This window comes from Stomoxys calcitrans, chromosome 5, assembly GCF_963082655.1.
Source record: "Stomoxys calcitrans chromosome 5, idStoCalc2.1, whole genome shotgun sequence".
In the NCBI taxonomy this organism is placed as follows: Eukaryota; Metazoa; Arthropoda; class Insecta; order Diptera; family Muscidae; genus Stomoxys; species Stomoxys calcitrans.
Window position 1 is genome coordinate 150,755,770 of NC_081556.1, and position 19,524 is coordinate 150,775,293.

General features: G+C 36.2%; 1 protein-coding gene across 8 annotated transcripts in view; it reads right to left on the reverse strand.

The window, feature by feature from the left end:
* The window catches only part of LOC106081458 (heme transporter FLVCR2), a 166,845-nt gene that overhangs the window by 95,507 nt on the left and 51,814 nt on the right, over positions 1-19,524 (reverse strand). For 6 of the 8 annotated variants that reach the window (XM_013243419.2, XM_013243421.2, XM_013243427.2 and 3 more), the window contains exon 3: positions 2,895-3,803. In XM_013243419.2, the coding sequence (XP_013098873.1) occupies positions 2,895-3,024 (130 nt within the window). In that variant the 5' untranslated portion in view covers positions 3,025-3,803. Of the gene's footprint in view, positions 1-2,894; positions 3,804-17,935; positions 18,451-18,833; positions 19,065-19,524 lie in introns of those variants that run through there. The other 2 variants (XM_013243420.2, XM_013243417.2) reach the window with 2 other exon arrangements.

Genomic DNA, 19,524 nt, shown 5'->3' on the forward strand with positions numbered 1-19,524 from the left:
TGCTCCGATACTTCTTATTGATGTAGATCGTTGGAGAATGCACATGGACTCTATCGGTTCAGGTTTGGATATAGATCCCATATTAACTGATCTGTAAACTGATATAGCTCCCATATATACCAAACTCCCGATTTAACATCATGAGCTCCTAGAAGTTTCAGTTATTATCCTGTGTTCTGTTACTTCAACAATCATGCTAAATATGGTCCGATTCGGGGTATAACCTGATTAAGCTCCCATTTAAACCAATCTCTCGATATGACTTCTTAAGCCCATAGAAGCCGCAATTGGAATCGGATTGACTTGAAATATTCTCTTACAACTTCCAACATTCGCGCCAAGTGCGATTGAAATCGGTCGGGATATAGATTTCTTGTTCCTGAAATCAATTGGAATTTTCAACAAATTTCAATCATTGTTTATTTGTTTCTCTTTCAAGACGAGCTCAATGATCGGAGATTGTCTTTGCAAATGGAAAAGGAAATCCAGAGATCGCAACACACACCAACCACTATGGGACGCGTTTCGTCCTTCGTTAGAAGACTTTTCAACCTTATGAGGTGTGACGGCTTCTAGAGCCGTAAGTTGGTATGTTGCATTTGTATCGTACTTATTGCGAAAACGCTTCTAGGATACAATTACCACATTAACCACGCTCGACAACCCTGTCTATTAGCTGTACTTTTTCCCAATGCATGTGTTTTTCGTGTAATGACAGACTTTTTGTCTGCAATAATTACACCACTTCCAGGGTGCACATGTGTCTGTGCATCTGATAGAAGTTGTATTAATGGCTGCGAACGCTAGACAACGGCTCTCGCTGTTGTTCCCTGTGCTCAGGTTCGAATCCCGGCCAAACTCTGTCGATTTTTTTTTCCATTTTCAAGTTTTTTTGCCTGTTAGGGCAAAGATCATAAAATTTTACAATTTTTGTTTGTTTCTCTTTCGAAACTAGGTCATCGATTGGTGATTTTCTTTGCAATCATTTATAATTGGATTAATGAAAAAATTAATTGAAAACTTCAAAAATATCAATTATTATACCCTTCACCATAGGATGGGGGTATGCGTCTGAGACCCCATAAAGTGTATATATTCTTGATCGTCATGTCATTATACCCACCACCGAAGGATGTGGGTATATTCATTTTGTCATTCCGTTTGCAACACATCGAAATATCCATTTCCGACCCTATAAAGTATATATATTCTTGATCAGCGTAAAAATCTAAGACGATCTAGACATGTCCGTCCGTCTGTCTGTTGAAATCACGCTACAGTCTTTAAAAATAGAGATATTGAGCTGAAATTTTGCACAGATTGTTTTTTTTGTCCATAAGCAGGTTAAGTTCGAAGATGGGCTATATCGGACTATATCTTGATATAGCCCCCATATAGACCGATCCTCCGATTTATGGTGCTAGTCCCATAAAAGGCACATTTATTGTCCGATTTTGGTGAAATTTGGGACAGTGAGTTGTGTTAGGCCCTTCGACATCTTTCTTCAATTTGGTCCAGATCGGTTCAGATTTGGATATAGCTGTCATATAGACTGATTTCTTGATTTATGGTTTTGGGCCCATAAAATGCTCATTTATTGTCCGATGACGCCGAAATTTGGGACAGTGAGTTAAGTTAAGCCCCTTGACATACTTCTGCAATATCGCACAGATCGGTTCAGATTTAGATATAGCTGCCACATAGACCGATATCTAGGTTTTAGGTTTTGGGGCCATAAAAGACGCATTTATTGTCCGATGTCGCTGAAATTAAAGACAGTGAGTTTGGTTAGGCTCATCGACGTCCTTCCTTAATTTTGCCCAGATCGGTCCACATTTGAATATAGCTGCCATATAGACCGAACTCTCGACTTAAGGTTTTGGGCCCATAAAAGCGATTTCGCTGAAATTTGGGACAGTGCTTTGTGTTAGGCTCTTCGACATTTTTATGCAACTTGGCTCAAATCGGTCCCGATTTGGATATAGCTGTCATGTAGACCGATATCTCGATTTAATGTCTTGGCCCCATAAAAGGCGCATTTATAATCCGATTTCACTGAAATTTGGCACAGTGACTTATGTTAGGCTTTTCGACCGACTTTTCAGATCGGTTTATTTTTAGATATAGCTAATGTACTTATTAGTATTTGGTCCAAATCGGAACATATTTGAATATAACTGATATGGGACATAAGGTATAAAATTTCCACCGAATTTTGATGAAAGGTGGTTTACATATATACCCGAGGTGGTGGGTATCCAAAGTTCGGCCCGGCCAAACTTAACGCCTTTTTACTTGTTTTAAGTCGATCTAGCCATGTCCGTCTGTCTGTCCGTCCGTCTGTCAAAAGCACGCTAACTTTCGAAGGAGTCAAGCTAGCCGCTTGAAATTTTGCACAAATACTTCTTATTAGTGTAGGTCGGTTGGGATTGTAAATGAGCCATATCGGTTCATGTTTTGATATAGCTGCCCTATAAACCGATCTTGGGTCTTGACTTCTTGAGCCTCTAGAGGGCGCAATTCTTATCCGATTGGAATGAAATTTTGCACGACATGTTTCGCTATGAAACACACTTTTACTTGTTTTTCAATATTCCACTGTTCGATAGTTTTATTTATATGATTTCAATGAAATTTAGGACTAGGATTTACACATGACATCCCTCTATGTATTATTGATTTGATTTTTTCGTTTGTTAATTGATTTTCTTTTTTTTTCTTATTACTGTGCAACAATTTTGTATCCCTTTGATTGGATGTGAATTTTTGCCTGCAATTTCTTATCCAAACATTTTAATGGAATTTTTCAACATCCTTTTTTACTCTCCCCTTCCCCCCCTTCCCACCTCATATTCATTGATTGTGAAATGTACATGATATTCAACCATTATTACCTTCATTATTCGGTGCTGTTGCGGATGCTTCCTTTTCCAATGCATCCTTTGGCTTTATTAGATCCGTTGACTTGCTAGAAGGTATGTATGGATCAGATATTTCACTTATACTTGAGGTTTTCAAATCCATTATGGAGCCAAGACTGCAATGATGCTTTCACAGGCTCAATGGATGGCAGCAGCAGGAGAAAAAGAGAGGGCCGGGCAAGTTTGTCTTGCTTAATTTCCTTTCACTTTGGCTATTATTATGCCACTAGGCCAGAACCAGCTGCCAGCTTCAGTATTTCTGTTTTTTTTTTTTTTTTTGTATGAATGAGTTAAGGGGGATTTGGGCTGATAGAGTTCCCCTTTTATGGTGAAATGAAAAATTGAATTGAGGTGATTTTTGGCTCCCGCTGCTCTCCAATTCACTGATAATGTTATTTTGTTGCTGAGGTCAGCCTTTGTGTGGGTGTGTGCCAGCACTCGTGGCTACACTAGTGTTGAGGTGTGTGGCTGTGCTAACACGGATGTGGCCAATGTGCGTAAGGGGGCCTAGGGGATTGTTTAAGTGTTGAGGCTGTTGATGTTGCTGCGTTTATTGGGGTTAAATGGGCGGGTGTGTTTTTTTTTTCTTTTTAATTGACGTCGGTGGTCTGTTGCTGCAGCTCTGCTGAAATAGTTGGTGGTGCTGTTGGTAAGAGTGCCCACTTGTCTGTTGCCAACAAATCCTGATGACTGTGTTCCTTTAAGGGGTTTGGCTATTGCTGCCTTGACTTAACTCCAAAGAGTTGGGGTGTTTATGCAAATGTTTAAGTAATCATTACCGCTGCTCTTTGGCTTACTCACTGACTGACTGACTGACACCAATGGTTCTTGTTAGATTTTAAGGTATCTGGAGCTTTTATGTAATGCCTTAGGTTAGCAGATCTGAAAGAGAGCAAAAGAGTGAGAGAGAGTGAGAGAGGGAGATAAGTAAACTATTGATATGTACATCTACATTTTAATTATGTCATTAAATTTGTAAATTTATTTAAATGCCCTCTTAAAAGTTACAGCTCTTGGCCGTAGAGTTGGAGAAGGACTGCAATTTCAAAAAAACTACCTTGCATGTCTTATGACTATTAGTCAAGATTTTCGCTTCCAGTGTAAAATGTGTGACATGCAATGTCGTCGAACTACTCCTTTCCAATTTCATAATTGTCTAATTAAATTTGTGTTGCAACATTTTGCTGCTTAATTGCAAAATTTAGAAAACAAATAAGTGTTTGATTACACCCACGCACACACACACACACACCCACGCACATGTCATTAAAATTAAATATGGCAAATTACTTCCATCACTTGAGGAAGAGATTATAAAAACAAAATTTAATGACATTTCTAACAGTGCAATAACCGCGAGAAAATTTTACTGTATTATAATTTAGTGATAAGGAAAGGATGAACGATAATAATTCTAATTGAGATATTCTATGTACGAGGGTTGCTATAGAAGTTTCTGGTCCATGTTACACTAAGTGTTGCCAGGTCTAATCTGACATTTTCATTGGAAAGTTTGACATTTTCTAGCATAATCGTACATTTTGACGTACGACCATCATTTGTGTTGTTTAATTGGCTATGACAGAACATTTGTTCCACAAACCGTATGTATTATGTTGCCCAAAAAGTAATTACGGATTTTTCATATAGTCGGCGTTGACAAATTTTTTCACAGCTTGTGACTCTGTAATTGCATTCTTTCTTCTGTCAGTTATCAGCTGTTACTTTTAGCTTGCTTTAGAAAAAAAGTGCAAAAAAAGGATATTTGATTAAAGGTCATTCTAATTTTTATTAAAAATGCTTAAAAATACTTTCTTTTAAAAAATCCGCAATTACTTTTTGGGCAACCCAATAGAATAGCGTTCTAAGCGCCTTGATCTTCTGCGCTCATTTTATAATCTCTGACACCAAGATTCGAGGTGTCTCCCACCACTTGATCTTTCCATCGGTCTTTTGGTCGTCCCAGTTTGAGTGTACCGCCGTGTTTGCCCCCAAAAGACTTCTTTGCTGGAGTTTCTTCATCCATTCTGACAATATGACCTAGCCAAGGCAGCCGTTGCATATTGATGCGTGTAACTATGCTAACGTCGTCATACAGCTCGTGGTTAATAGGTTGCCTACATTCTCCATTAACGCAATCGGGTCCATATATTTTACGAAGAATCTTTCTCTCAAATACTCCAAGTACTGCCTCGTCTGCTTTCGCAAGTACCCATGCTTCAGAACCATATAACAACACGGATAGTATCAGTGTCTTATAAAGTGTAGTCTTCGTCCGTCGAGAGGTGGCCTTGTTTCTAAACTGCTTACTTAGTCCAAAGTAGCATCGTCGCTTTATCTCAAAACTGGTGTCATTCGCTTCGGTTACGGCGGTGCCGAGGTAGATAAAGTTAGCTGATTATCTCAAAGTTTTGGTTCCCAACATTCTCAATTTTCTTTATCTACTCGGTTGTACTAGGTATTTTGGGAGTTGAAACCATCCATTTCATCTTTTTCACTGACCCTCTTTCGATTCTTTCAAAGGCTGCTGTTACTACTTCCGGTGACCGACGTATGATGTTGATGTCCTCGGCATAAGCCAGTAGCATATGTTCTCTTGTGATTAGTGTGACATATCTATTGATATCTGAATATCGTATAATCTTCTCCAGCAGGATATTAAAAAGATCACACGATAGGCTGTCTCCTTGTCCGAAACCATGTTTGATATTAAATGGTAACGAGAGATCTTTTCCTATTCTTACTGAGGAACGTGTATCGGCAAGAGCTATCCTGCAGAGTCTTATTAATATGGCAGGGATACCAAATTTAGATATGGCTTGAAATACTTTTGAAGGTAAAGGGGTATCGAAAGCGGCTTTGTAGTCAATTTGTCCTTCTTAGGATTTGGTGCAGTGTGATTATTTGGTCTAGGGTGGATTTGACAGGTCTAAAACCGCATTGCAAATGCAAATTTTGCCCATGAACATTCCACTAAGGAACAATGATGATGATAAGGAACTCAATGATAATGGGACCTTCTTTTTATAGCCGAGTCCGAACGGCGTACCGCAGTGCGACACCTCTTTGGAGAGAAGTTTTATATGGCATAGTGCCTCACAAATGTTGCCAGCATAAGGAACGGAAAACCAACGCTGAAAATTTTTTCTGATGGTCTCGCCAGGATTTGAACCCAGGCTTTCAGCGTTATAGGCGGACATGTTAAACTCTGCACTACGGTGGCCTAAGGCCGCTTTGATAGGCCCCAATTATCTCATTGACTTTAGGTTTTAATCTTTCACATAGTACGCTCGACAGTATCCTGCATGCGATGGGGAGGAGTCTTTTTCTTTTGTAGTTGGCACATTCCGTTTTGTCTCCTTTCTTGTGTACGGGACATAGTATGCTGAGGTTCCAATCATCGGGTATGCTTTCTTCTAGCCAGATTGCGCAGACAAGCTTATGCATACGCCTTATCAGCATATCGCCTCCTGTCCCAAATAATGCAGCGGGTAACCCGTCGGCTCCTGCTGCCTTGTTGTTCTTTAGTCGGGTCACTGCTACTTGGACTTCATTCTGACTAGGAGGTAAACATTCTATACCATCATCATTGATTGGTTCTCCGGTATCCTCTTCAATCCCTAAGCCGTACGCTAGCAGTTGGGTAAACTGTTCTCTCCATATCCTTAGCATCCGATCTGTGTCAGTTACCAGATTTCCTTTTTAGTCTCTGCAGGAGGTTGTGCTTGCACCAAAGCCATCGGTTTGATGTTTAATTCTTTGTTAGAATTTCCCGACTCCTGTACATCTCAATTCGCTCACACTCACGTCTATCCATTTCCTTTTTCTTTCTGCGGAATATACGTTTCTCCTCTCCTCTTTTCCTCCCCATACCTCTCCTTCATCTGGCGCGTTTCTACTGATTGGAGGGTTGCTCTATATGCCGCATTCTTGGTGTCAGTAGCATCTCGACACTCTTGTTCGTACCATGGGTTTCTTGGAAGAGGCTACCGATACCCAAGTACGGATTTTGAGGCATTTTCCATGGAGTGGGCAATGGTTTGCCACTGCGCCATTATATCATCGGAACAAGGAGTGCTTTCATCAAGCAGTTGGCTCAGTCGAGTGGAGTATGCCGTTGCCATCTGTTGTGTTTGCAGCTTTTCAATGTCCAGCTTGCGTGCAGTGTCAGATCGTACATTTCTCGCCATGTTCAAACGGGTGCGAACCTTTGCTGCAACAGGGTAATGATCCGAATCCACATTCGCCCCAAGGATCGATTGTACATCTAACACGCTGGATGGATGTCTTCCATCTATCACAACGTGATCAATTTGGTTCCTAGTGTTTTGATCGGGTGACAGCCATGTGGCTTTGTGAATATTTTTATGTTGAAATCTGGTGCTACTAACTACCATGTTTTTGACGCGGCGAAATCTAACAGTCTCAACCCATTACCGGACCATATCTCGTGAAGGCTAAACGAAAGATGTCTTCCTTCCCTAACTTCGCATTAAAATCTGCAAGAACAAACGATAAAATCGGATATTTTCTATGAGCGCCTAGAGAGAGAATATGATCGCTGCCCCGCCCATGATCAGACGTTATCTCGTGTAGGCTAAACTTTCCGACTGTTGGAGCAAAAATGTCTTCCTTCCCTATCTATTATCTCCCAGAGAGAACGATAAGATTGTTCTGGGAGATTTTAATGCGAAGACAGGGAAGGAAGACATCTTTGGTCCAACAGTCGGAAATCGTTCTGGATGATTTTAATGCGAAGATAGGGAAGGAAGACATCTTTGGTCCAACATTCGGATAGTTTATCAATGCACTGCATAAAACCCTGCGTGTTGGTTACGTGAAAAAAAAGATCGGACTATATATCTGCTATATATACCGATCTTCCGATTTATAGATAGGGTTACGTGAAAAAAAAGATCGGACTATATATCTGCTATATATATCGATCTTCCGATTTATAGATAGGGTTACGAGAAAAAAAAAGATCGGACTATATATCTGCTATATATATCGATCTTCCGATTTAAGGCATTTTGCCCAAAAAATACGCATTTACTATCCGAATTTTTCATTTACCTTTTCTATTTGCAAAGAAAATCTCCGATCATTGAGCTCGTCTCGAAAGAGAAACAAACAAAAATTGTAAAATTTAATGGTCTTTGCCCTAACAGGCAAAAAACTGAAAAATAAAAAAAAATCTCCGGAGCTCCCGGCCAGGCTCTGGGCACACGGAGCAACAGCGAGAGTCGTTGTATAGCATTCGAAGCCCTTAATACAACTTCCAACAGATGCACAGAATCATGTGTGCCAAGGAAGTAGTGTAATTGTCGCAGAAACAAAGTCTATCATTACACAAAAATACATGAATTGGGAAAAAGTACAGCTAATAGACAGGGCTGTCGAGCGTGTATCATAGAGGCGTTTTCGCAATTAATACGATTCAAATTCACCATACCAATGCACGGCCCTTGAAGCCATCACACCCAATAGGGTGGAAAAGTCTTCTAACCAAAGGCGAAAGTCGTCCCATAGTGGTTGGTGTTTGTTGGTATCTCTGGCTTTCCTTTTGGAAAGAAAATCTTCGATCATTGAGCTCATCTCGAAAGAGAAACAAACATAAATTAAAGAATTTTTTTGCAATTTTTTTTTTCATTACCTTTGATATTCTATGCACCCTAGAAATTTCTTCCCAAAAATTTTTCTTAAAGCTTTATTTTGTTTTTCTAAAAAGCTGGATATATACTTTTGGTCTTTGTTGTCACAAATTTTGTACTTTTTAATCGAAAAAATCAAATTATATCACCATTCATTTAAATTATGCAAATCTAAATATTATGGTGTAGTGAAAATTTAATTTTAAAAAACAGGATTTACACTTGGACATTTCTTGGTTTGCTGAACCCTTTTCCCTTGCACCATGAAAGAATAAAATTTTATAGCCTTTTTTCTTTACTATCTCTTCTATAAAAGACTTATAGAGTCCTTAAGGACTCAATGCTCATTGTAATCCTTTTTGCTTATGATGTCGTTTTACAATCCTTGTTTGCCACACTTCCGTACCTTTGGTTGGTTGGTTGTTTGTTTTCACTGTTCACAGCTCTTTTACTTTTCCGTACCTTGATTTTGCCTTGATTGCTATGCCTTTGCCTTTTTTTTATTAAATATTCAACTTTCCTACTAGCCCTGAGGGGGTCCTTAAGGATTCGCAAAATATGTTTAAATTGTATCCAATAGAAAATTTCACATATTTATAGCTTGGGTTGTTAAATTGAAACATTTTTTTATAGGAGGTTCATATGGCTTTCTTGTCTCTGTTTCCCTTCTATTAGAAGTCCTTTGACAATTTAAAAACCCACACACCTATTATCTTTTCACGATACTTGGTTTATTCGATTCCTTGTGCAATTTTTATTGTGCACCCGCTCTTCACACTTCTTTTTGTCTCGTCCCTCTGTGGCATGAATGTATCGTAATCACTAAAAGCCCCATTTAATTTATTATTCTCGATATATATGACCTTTTTAATATGTTGAGATCATGTGGCGTTCAGGTTAGTAGCATATAAATTTTTATTAACAATAAAAATAAGGGAAACGGAAATCGATGCAATGTACCATGCTGATGATGATGTTGGTATTGGTGTTGGTGTTGGCTATGGCGAACAGCTGAACGGATACTGAAGTCTGCTCATCGGTGGGATTATTTATATTCTGACAACATAATTCGAATTGTTTACAAATGTACCCATATTGTATGGTTTAATGGCTATTTGTTTCAAAATTCAATTTATATGTATTTGCTTGTTCTCAATATTGGTTTGCGGAGTTTAAACAAATAACATGCAACAGGACTATGGGAATATGGAGGGTTTGCCTAAAACCATATAGGCATTTAATAATCCAAAACCCGAAAAATTCTTCAGAAAAAAATTTGGATTTGTGTTTCGCAAATGTTCTCTCGCTAATATAGATATTTACGAAAAAACTTCGTTAAAATGAAAATTTCAAAAAACAACTCGACGAAATTTCGTTTTTGAATTAATTTGTCAAAACCAGAGTTTCTTAGAGAATTGTGTCGAAGTTAGATTTTCACAGAAAATATCGTCCAAAATGGATTGTTTCTTTTTTGTTTGTTTATTTTCACAGAAGATATCGTCGAAAAATTATTTTTTTAAAGAAACATTTGTCAACGTTTTATTTTCTAAAACAAATAATTAAAATTGATGTTCATGAAATTTTCATCGAAATTTGATTTTTTTATAAAATTTTTACATTGCATAGAAATATTCATCAAAATTAAAATTTCATTGAAATTTAGTTTTTATAAAACAACTTGTCACAATTGAATTTACCTATACTAACTCGTCGAAATTTATATTTTATAAAAAACATTGATTTGATTTTTTTTTTAGAAAATTTTGTCATAATTTGATTTTTACGAAAAATTGTGTAAAAGAGTTCGTCAAAATTTCCTCTCGTTGACTATTCTTAAGAGAGTTGAGTCACGTTAATGTTATTTAGAAAGGAGATACGTTTTGATCATCCCATCAGCATCATTGTGAATTAGTTCTCCAAAAAAATTCGCGAAATATTGACTTCTTCGAATGATTTTATGGAAATTAGATTTCCACAAAATATTTTATTTTTCTTAAATTTTTAATGAACATTACGCCAAAACTTTACTTCCTTAGAAAATCTAGCCGAAGTATAAATTTATCTGCAAATTTCGTAAAAAAATTATTTACTCTGAAAATTTCATCGAAATTTCGTTTTCGCTGCAAATCTCATCGAAATTTTATGTTCTTTACAAATCTTGTCAAGATTTGGCTTTCATTGCCAATCTCGTCGAAAATTAGTTTTCATTGCAAATCTCGTCGAAATTTGATTTTCATTGGGAATCTCATCGATATTTTATTTTATTGCAAATTTTGTCGAAATTTTATTTTCATTGGAAATCTCGTCCAAATTTTATTTTCAATGAAAGTCTCATCGAAATTTTATTTTCATTAAAATTCTCGTCGAAATTTTATTTTCATTAAAATTCTCGTCGAAATTTTATTTCTATTGCAAATCTCGTCGAAATTTTAATTTCATCGAAAATTTCATTTCATTGAAAATTTCGTTGAAATTTTCTTTTCTTTCAAATCTCGTTGAAATTTTATTTTCAATAAAGGTCTTGTTGGCATATTATTTTCATTAAAAATCTCTTTGAAATTTCATTGCCAATCTCGTCGAAATTTTATTTTTATTAAAAATCTCGTTGAATTTTTATTTTCATTGCAAATCTCGTCGACATTTTATTTTCACTGTAAAACTCGTCGACATCATATTTTCATTGCTAATTTCGTCGAAATTTTATTTTCATTGAAAGTCTTGACAAGATTTTATTTCCATTACAAATTTCGTTGAAATTTTATTTTCTTGAAAATCTTATAGAAATTTTATTTTCATTATAAATCTTGTCGAAATTTTATTTTCATTGCATGTCTCGTAGAGATTCGATTAACATTGAAAATTTCTCCTAGATTTTATTTTCCTTGAAAATCTCGTCGAAATTTATTTTCATTGCCAAACTTGTTGAAATTTTATTTTCATTAAAAGTCAAGTCGAAATTTTATTTTTACTGCAAATCTCGTGGAAATTTTATTTTCATTGCAAATCTTGTCGAAATTTTATTTTCATTGAAGAGATTTTATTTTCATTGAAAATCTTATTATAATTTGATTTTCATTGGAAATTTTATTGAATATTTATTTTCATTGGAAATTTTATTGAATATTTATTTTCATTGCCAATCTTGTTGAAATTTTCTTTTCATTGAAAGTCTCGTCGAAATTTTAGTTTTATTACAAATCTTGTAGAAATTTTATTTTCATTGCAAATTTCGTCGAAATTTAATTTTTATTGCAAATCCCGTCCAAATTTATTTTCATTGAGGATCTTGTCGAGAATTTATTTTCATTGAAAATCTGGACGAAATTTTATTTTCATTAAAAATCTCGCTCAAATTTTGATTTCATTAAAAATCTCGGCTAAATTTTAATTTCATTGAAAATATCACCGAAATTTAATTTTCATTGCAAGTCTCATTTAAATTGTATTGTCTTCAAATATCGTGTCAGAATTTGATTTTTAATCAAAACTAGGGTCGAAATTTTGTAAACTAATGGATCACAATTGGGATGGATTGAGTCTCACATTGCCTGAATAGGCATATATCTCCTCTTAGAAAATTTAAGGGGTTGGGGCGGCCTCCCAAACACTTATCACCAAACGTGGGAATCAACTTGTACTCTACTCCCAAATAGTTACATTCCAATAAAGTCTCGATGAAAAAGTTTCGCGTTTATTTGGGGAGTAGATGTGGACTCCTTGACTTTTCATCTTTTCTTCATGTAAATACCTATTATTTGTTATCCATATTGATATCAGCAAGATATTACAACTTAAATATTTATTATGATAAAGGGGAGAGAATCAGCATCATGTCTCGATCAAAGCGAGCAGTTACTGCAAAAATTCCATAATCTCCCAATGTGCACCACTGTTTGCATTTATTACAAACATATTTACTTTCCTCTTGACCTTTAACTAGGTCTCCTAATCAAATTTCACATTGATTTCATTCATTGTCAGACTCGGCCAGAGTAAAGCAGGTCCACAATGTCAATTTTCTCAACTCATTTGTTGAGATATGAGCAAAGTGAAAAGCAAAGCATCAAAAGATAAACACAAATAAATACAACAAAAGTTCCTTTTTAAATCAATTATTTGCAAGCATGTGGTGGGTGGGTGGCAGCAACAATTGTTATAAACAAATTTCAATTCAAAACATAAACACTTGGCAAATTGCGAAATGTGCAATACCGTTATATGTGTGTGTGTGCGCCTTCGACATTATTCGCTATAATACGCTCATTTAAGTTAATTTCCATTCATAATATGTCAATCTCTAGGGGTAGGGAGATTGAAACCACCTTCATTTAATCACTCTTTACATCTCAGCTCAGCCTCCAAATGAGACTGGGAAACACAGAGGCATATTGGCATATGGATAACCAAAAACCACAAATCACAATGCTCTCTCTCTGTATCTCTCTCGGTATCATTAAAGTGTGTTAGCAGGTTCTCATAAAAGTGCGTGCGTACAAACAAACAAAATTGTATTTGTTGTTCACCATAAGTACTCATACCATACTCTCACATAATGAGGATGATGATGATAATGATGACAATGACTGAATTACAAAGAGTTGAGAGGTCCCAGTAGTATAAGATGTGTTGGAGGATGCTAGAGAAGGGGTAAAGAAGAAAGGGGGTCATTTATGTACAATTTGACAAACATATACATATATCTAGCTGTCTGGTATCAAATGGTGACATGTATGCCTCCCTGTGTTCATCATTATTTGAACAATGAATGCATTATAGCTGTAAATAAGTATTTATACTGTAAATGTTACATATATCTGTGCTCATAACTAAATTTGCATCTTTAGGAGGACAATAAAAATATATACATATGGCAATTCTCTTGAAAGACTTTCTAAATGGTTGTATCCATCTCAACAACAATGCTCTGTAATTTGTTGTCTTACACTGTCAATAATTGATTAAGGCTATTAGCCTAAATAAATATATGAAACAATCAACAACAGACTTCATTCATATTTAAAAATGTCTTTAAAGTAATTCTTATTTTAAGTTTAACCATAACATTATAAACTCGCTGAGAGCATCTGGTTCTTGTGGTGGCAAATTAATCCATTAACACCTGATTTTCAATTCCCTTGTTTGATTGATTTTGATGAAATTTCATATATTCATTATTTAGAGCATTTGTATTGACGTGGTAAGTTTTTTTTTTAACAAAAAAGTTCTTTTTAAATAATTTAATTTTATTTCCTAAGGCACTATGTTTCTAGAAAAAAACAAGTAAAAGCGTGCTAATTCGGTTGGGCCGAATCTTGGAAACCCACCACCTTGGATTTTGCTAAAAATGTATGTAAAATGAATTTAGTTGAAGGGCATAATTTTATCCTACATACCAAACTTCTGTCAAACCAGCAAAAATTAAAGCTTCTAGGATAATCAAGAGACCGGTTATAGACTGATTTGTCAGGTTATAGACTGATTTAGACCGTACTTGGCACCCTAGTTGGAAATCATAACAGAACACTACATGCCAAATTTCAGCCAAATCGGACAAAAATTGCGGCTTGTAAGGACTCAAGAACTCAAATTGGGAGAGGAGGTTTATATGGGACCTATATCAGGTTATTGACCGGTTTAGACAGTACTCTGCACAGTTGTTGGGAGTCGTAACAGAACACCACATGCAAAATTTCAGGAAAATCGGGCAAAAATTGCGGCTTGAAAGGACTCAAGAACGGTTTATATGGGATCTATATCAGGTTTAAGACCGACTTGACACCTTTGTTGGAAATCTTAATAGAACAATACATGCAAAATTTTAGCCAAATCGGACAAAAATTGCGGCTTGTTAGGGCTTAACAAGTCAAATCGGGAGATCGGTTTATATGGGATCGGGAAATCGGTTTATATGCGAGCTATATCAGGTTATAGATCGATTGAGCCCCTACTCGGCACAGTTGTTGGAAGTAATAACAGAACACTATATGCAAAATTTCAACCAATTCGGACAAAAATTGCGGCTTGTAAGGGCTCAAGAACTCATATCTGGAGATCGGTTTATATGGGATCGGGAAATCGGTTTATATGCGAGCTATATCAGGTTATAGACCAGATTTGGTTATGGACTGATTTGGACCGTACTTTACACCGTTGTTGAAGATCATAATAGAACACTACATGTAAAATTTTAGCCAAATCGGACACAAATTGCGGCTTGATAGGGCTCAAGAATTCAAATTGGGAGATCGGTTAATATGGGAGCTATATTCAAATCTAAACCGATATGGTCCATTTGCAATCCTCAATGACCTACATCAAAATCTGCAAAATTTCAAGCATTCGGCCTCTATCGTGATTTCGACAGACGGACGGACGGATATGGCTAGATCGACTGAGAACGTCGAGACGATCAAGAATATATGTACTTTATGGGGTCTTAGAGGAATTTTTTGAGTTGTTACAATCGGAGTGACTAGATTAGTATACCCCTATCCTATGGTGGAAAAATCATTTTCTTAATGTTTTGTGACCATTTAGCGAAGAAAAGTGGATTTTAATGCCTTTGACATGTAGTAGTCTTATCGCCATGGGGATTAACTAATTTCGATATCCGTTTGTAACACCTCGAAATATTCAACTAAGACCCCATAAACTATACATATTCTTAATCGTTTTATCATTTTAAGTAGATCTAGCCATGTCTGTCCATCTGTCTGCCTGTGGAAAGCACGCTAACTTTCCAAGGAGTAAAGCTAGGCATTTGAATTTCTGCACAACTACTTCCTATTAGTGTAGGTCGGTTGGGATTGTAAATGGGCCATATCGGTCCATATTAAGATATAGCTCCCATATAAACTGATTTCCAGATTTTACTTCTTGAGCCTTTAGAGAGCGCAATTCTTATCCAATTTTGCTGAAATTTAACACAATGACTTCTCCAATGTTCTCTAACTTACCAAGTATGGTTCAAATCGGTCAAAAACCTGATATAGCCCCCATATAAAGCAACCTCCCAATTTGACTTATCTTATTTTGACTTGTTGAGCCTCTAGAGGGCGCGTACAACGACTTCTCCTATGACCTTCAATATACGTGTCAAATATGGTCTGAATCGGTCTATGATACAGCAGCCCTATATACCGATCTCCCCATTTCACTTTTTAAGTCCCTTTGGGGCGCAATTCTTATCCGATTCGGTTGCAATTTTGCACAATGGGATCTACTATTGTATTTAACATCTAAGCCAAGTATGGCCTGAATCGGTTTATAACCTGCCATAGCTCCAATTGGAGGCCACCGTAGCGCAGAGGTTAGCATGTCCACCTATGACGTTGAACGCCTGGTTTCGATTCTTGGCGAGACCATCAGAAAAAACAGCGGTGGTTTTCCCCTCCTAATGCTGGCAACATTTGTGAGGTACTATGTCATGTAAAATTTCTCTCTAAAAAGGTGTCGTACTGCGGCTCGCCATTCGGACTCGGCTATAAAAAGAAGGCCCCTTAACAGTGAGCTTAAACTTGAATCGGATTGCACTCATTGCTATGTGAGAAGTTTGGCCCTGCTCCTTAGTGGAATGTTTATGGGCAAAATTTGCAATAGCTCCAATAGCACCGAAATTTTTATCCATTATCCTTTGTTTACCTCTAAAGAGATACCGGGTAAAGAAGTTGACAAATGCGGTCCATGGTGGAGGGTATATAAAATTTGGCCTGTCCGAACTTAGCACTTTTACTTGTTTTAACATAGAAATCATCAAACATAACAAGACACTAAACCGGTTTCCAGAAATCTTTCTTCTAAGAGTTTTGAGAACATTTTTTGTTTGATTCTTTTCGAAACAAAAACCCGACTTCTAAGAGTTTTGAGAAAATTTTTTGTTTGATTCTTTTCGATAAAAAAAATACCGACTGTTGAAGCCAGTTCAACAAAACTATCCTTACCCTAACATGAAGTACATACATATATAATAGAATTACATACATTACTGATTTATATTGAAATGAATCTTTGAAATTGTTTTAAGTATCTTTATCTTCATTATTTCCCGCGGATTTGCTTTTATTGGTCAACTTGGCAACCCTTTTATCTATTCTATATGCAAAAGGGCCAAAAGCTTTCACTCAAACGGATAAAGAGCGGCCATGTTGACCAAATTTCCAATTCGTCTTTTCCTAAATCTAAGTACTTTTAAATTTTCCTGCACCGCCATTAAATCACTTGTGCAGCATCATCTCAAGAAGGCGGTAAGGGCTTGCTGAAATGTAATAAACTGTAACTGTGAAATCTGATCTGTTGCCTTTTATTTCAACTGTTCTCTTTTTCATATCTTACAATTTGGGAGCTTCAATGAAACCTACAGTCCACTTACAGCTACTTGCTAACCAAATTGTACACCGTCTTTCGAGAATACAATTTTCCCCCAAAACATGACCTTATAGGACGGGAAATTTTTTTTACTTGTTTCATTTGTTTACTTTATGCCAACCCAAATTTCATTTAGCTACCTCATTTCTAACTAACTAGAATTTTTCTAGGTCAACTCTATTTGTGGGTATTTTTCTACCCATTCGTCTTTAATGGGTTAAATTACACTAAATTTATAATTTCAAAAAATTAATTTGAAATTATAAATGTTAGTGTAAATTAACCCATTAAAGACGAATGGGTAGAAAAAATCTTTAAAAAATCTTTATCATAAATCAAATGATAATTTGCATCTTCGATCATTCAGCTCGTTTCGAAAGAGAAACAAACAAAAATTGTAAAATTTAATGATCACGCCCTAATAGGCAAAAAAACTTGAAAAATTAAAATTCAGCAGAGCCCGGCCAGGATTCGAACCTGGGACCACGGAGCAATGGCGAGAGCCAATGCCGTTGCCTTGGCGTTCGAAGCCATCAATACAACTTCCAACAGATGCACAGAATCATGTGTGGTACGGAAGAAAGTGTAATTTACCACAGACAGAATGTCTGCCATTACACAAAAATAAATGCATTGGAAAAGGTACAGCTAATTAGCAGGGTTGTCGAGCTTGGTTTTTTGTATCATAGATGCGTTTTCGCAATTAAATACGATTTAAATACAACATACAAACGCACGGCCCTTGAAGCCATCACACCCAATATGGTTGAAAAGTCTTCTAACCAAAGACGAAACGCGTCCCATAGTGGTTGGTGTGTGTTGCTACCTTTGGCTTTCCTTTTCCTTTTGCATCTTCGTTCATTCAGCTCGTCTCGAAAGAGGACCAAACAAAAATAAAAAATCTTGTTTTAGTTTTTAGCCTTTATTTAATTTTAGTCTACAAATTTTGTTCATTAGGTATATCACTTTACAAAGCTAACTTACAAACATGCTTACATCTTTTAATTGAAATGCAGGTGTTTGCTTGCAATCGTATATTAACACTTAACAGATGCCGCTATGATAAATCAATTTAATATGGGCAAGTTTTTATATTTATTAACCCTTTACTTTGTTATCTTAATTTGTAGATTGCTTCATAGCACCATATATAACTTAGTTGTCTTATCAGTTTATCACAGAAAAAAAAGTGTATTCGAGTATAAATGGCATACAAAGTTGTCTGGTTCGATTCGAATTACGCACAGTGTATGGTATGGCAGTAATGCGGAAAGTAAACAAAACCGCAAGTTATGATTTTACACACCACGAACTCTGATCTCTGGGGAATTCTGAGAGTGAGTAACAACGGTTTGTCTCTTTCGCTCTCTTTCTCTCTTAAACTGATAGTCAATCAAAAATAAAGCAACAACAACTACATAACACTCTGGAATTTGTCAAATGATGCGCTTAAAGCGGCATTGCTTCCGCTTAAATGATCTTTAACTAGAGATGAACAACACACTTTATGGCTGGGAATCAAACAAAAGAACAACAAAAACATTTAACAATAAATTAAAACATGCTAAGTAAAATGTTAAAAAACACTAAAACACTTTTAGATCAGCTGAGTTGATAGTTAGTAGTTTGTGGCTTAATGCATATGTGTTAGACAGCCAAGTTATTGATATTTTTTATTGTGTTTTTTTTTGTTCATTTAAGTCGGCCAGCTATCAATAACACTTTGTTTTAATGAGGATTTTTTGCAAACATTTGTTTACACTACCAAAATAGGTACTTTGTATTGCGAGCATGCGATTAACAAATTTTTGTATGACTTGTTCTCTGCTCTCTTTGCAAAAAATCCCCTTTCTTTGTTGGAAAAAATCCCGCTTTGGTTTGGCTTTCGGTTTACTTTTATAGGCGTTTTGTTGTTGTTGCCTTGTTGTGTCACGCCTCGCTTTTATTATTCACGGCTTTGTTTAATTATAAATCGAAGGGTTTGTTGTTATTGTACTTTTGTTTTATTTATGCCTTAACTTTCAGTGTTTATTTATTAATAATCGAAGAACTTGAGCGTCAAAACGTAAAAGAACTGGTGAAACAAACTGCCGGCGATGGCTTTGACGTCCGGCACGTTACTGAGTAGCGCCACCACAACATTGGCTCTGTCAAGCTGTCTACGATATGAGACAGCATGAAAATAAAAACAAAATGAAACGAAACGAAACAAAACAACTTGTGGAGCAAATGGTGTGGTCGATTATTTTATACTCTAAATTAAAACAACGAAGTGTTTTGAAACAACAAGGTGAGCTTTTCTATGTTAAAATTGGCAATAATTGAAAGAAAAAGTTCGGCGGTTTTTACCATAGATTCAGATAAAAGTTTCCACTAAATTAACTTAGCTGAAGGGCATAATTTTAGTTTACGTACCAAATTTTTGCTCAACCAGGTAAAAATTAAAGCTTCTTGGGGCCGTAGAAAGCTAAACAGAAGATCGAGTTACATGGTTTAAGACCGATTGGTCAATACTTAACATGGATGTTGGAAGTTATTAAAAAAAATTTCATCCAAATCTGATAACAATTGTGATTTCCTGGGCC